Raw genomic sequence first — 2104 nt, forward strand, 5'->3', positions numbered from 1 at the left:
CCAAGCGGGACGGATTTGGACCCTCGGCAAAGGCAGGCAGGCCGGGGACGTGTCTCCCGGCGGGCGGAAGGGGCGGAGGCGAGGCGTGGCGTGTGCCTGGCCGCTTCTGCCCTCTTGATTTTATTTATTCAAGAAATAAGGCAGTAAAGGGAAATTTGACCAAATATCCCCGGCCGTCTTCAGAATTGAAGGCGGGTACCCACCAGGGAGACTTCTGTCCCCAGCATCTGCCCGGGCGGCACAAGCGGCACTCACTGGAGCCCACCTCGACTCCAGGGGGTTGTGTCTCACTGGATCAGCTCCAGCCTCATCCCTCACTCCACGTCCCAGCCCTGCCCGAACCCCGGTCAGCAGTTTGGGTCACCGGCTGTGCCCCTTGGCCCGTGTCTGCAGAGGTCATTGAGCACCGTGGTGCCAGACGGGCGGGCCTATTTTCCAAGGCGGAAGAATACTAAGCGGTTTCTCAAGATTGCAACTTTTTCAAGAGGGGGGAAGTCCGTTCAACTTTGCCCTTTGGGGTTTTTCTTTTTTTTCTTTTTCAGTAAAACTTAGGCTAAGAACTTGTGTGCGATGAGTTCGCTGGCTGTCCACCGGGAAGCGGGTGGGGCAGGACCCGGAGTCCGGCTTAGGTGACTTTAGCTCGCGCTGGCCGCCGGGGCCGCTGAGGGGCTTGGCCGCTTCCGGTCCCTCGGGGGAGGGGCGCCTCCCGGGCGCGAAGGGGCTTAGTTTCCCTCCTGTCCTCCGCAGCAGGCGCGGCCGCTCGGAGCCCCCGGAGCACCCGACGCCCCCCGACCGGTGTTCCTCGACAGCCGCTGCGGCTGAGTCACTGGCCAGCTCGGGCGGGGCCGCAGGCGGGCACGTGGCGGCGCTCCCCGCCCGCCATCCTGACCTCTGGCCTACCGCACCCCCTACCCCAGGGTGGAAATCTTCCGAGAGGGAGCGGCCAGAGATAAGGCGGGGGATGGTGGCGAGGAGCCTGGGAGACACACCGCGGGGCAGGGCGGGGAGGGGAGCTCGGGAGAGAGCTTGGGGGTGAGTCACCGGGCGCCGGCGGCTCCGGCCCCGGCAGGCTAGGTCTCACGAGTCCGGGGCGAAGAGCCGAGAAGCCGGTGACCCTCGCCCGCTGGCCGGCCAGCCGGCTTGAAACCCGCATGCCTTCCGCTCCCGGCCAGGGCTGCAGCCAAAGTCAGGGCTGACTCTACTCTCGCCGCACCCGCTGATACGGAGAGAGTCACTGAGTGCAGAGACCCACTTCCCCGCCATGCTAGAGGCCCACCCGACTGGCCCCCGGCGGTCAGACACTCAGAAAGGGGCACTTCACCTCTGTCCATTCATTTTTTTTTTTTTTGGTTACTTTTGATTCAGCACCATTCATTGATGAGCTGGGATCACGCCCTAAAGCGCCCGCCGTCGCGATCGGTGGAGAAAGGGCTTCTGACTGACAGCTTCCACGCAGGCGATAAGTGCTGTCCCAGCGCTATCAGCAGGGCGCCGCGCCAACTCCTAGGGCCTGTCTAAATTCGTCTGCCTCCCCCCCTTCCCCCCTCCCCTCGCCGGCCAGGAGAGGGTAGGATGGGGTGGAGCGGAGAAAGGCCGCCATGAGGACCCTGAGAGGTGAGACCCTCTCGCCTTCTGAGTGGGCAGCTCAATTTAGAGCTCTGGTTTCGGCCGGAACCCCCTCCCCAGCTCCCATTGAGGTCAGAGGCAGTCCCCCGCCCGCCAAGTGAGCTATGGATGTCACTCCTGCAGCCCCTCTTCCAGGCCCCCTCCCCAGCCCTGTAGGGCTCAGGTTACCCTTGGCCTTTCCTAAAGGGCACTAGTTCCTCTTTAACCTTTGCAAAAGAGGAATACAACCCTGACACGGGGAGAGACCCCTCCCCCCCCATTCTGAAGCCCCTCTCTTCTTTCTCCCCAGGAATGAAATTAAAAATAAGGACTTTTATTGGAGAATAGAGAGAAAGGAGGGGATAGTCATTGACCTTTTGGGAAGGGGGCAGGTGCCTAGGGCCAAAAGGTTCTGCTTTAGGCTGTAGTGGGCACTTGGCTGCCAGCCCAGCTTCAGGGGGAGGATGGAGAGGGGGAGAGGCGGGGCTGGCTGGGGTAC

The 2104-nt window shown here is 62.6% G+C and overlaps 1 protein-coding gene across 1 annotated transcript in view; it reads left to right on the forward strand.

Annotated features, from left to right (window-relative positions):
• The first annotated feature begins 1370 nt into the window (after window positions 1-1370).
• ENO3 (enolase 3 (beta, muscle)) overlaps window positions 1371-2104 on the forward strand; it is a 6165-nt gene continuing 5431 nt past the window's right edge. The window contains exon 1 of the mRNA XM_010847401.1: window positions 1371-1614. Within this exon, the coding sequence (XP_010845703.1) occupies window positions 1599-1614 (16 nt within the window). The 5' untranslated portion in view covers window positions 1371-1598. The remainder of the gene's footprint in view (window positions 1615-2104) is intronic.

This window comes from Bison bison, unplaced genomic scaffold (assembly GCF_000754665.1).
Source record: "Bison bison bison isolate TAMUID 2011002044 unplaced genomic scaffold, Bison_UMD1.0 scf7180017864249, whole genome shotgun sequence".
Classification (NCBI taxonomy): domain Eukaryota; kingdom Metazoa; phylum Chordata; class Mammalia; order Artiodactyla; family Bovidae; genus Bison; species Bison bison.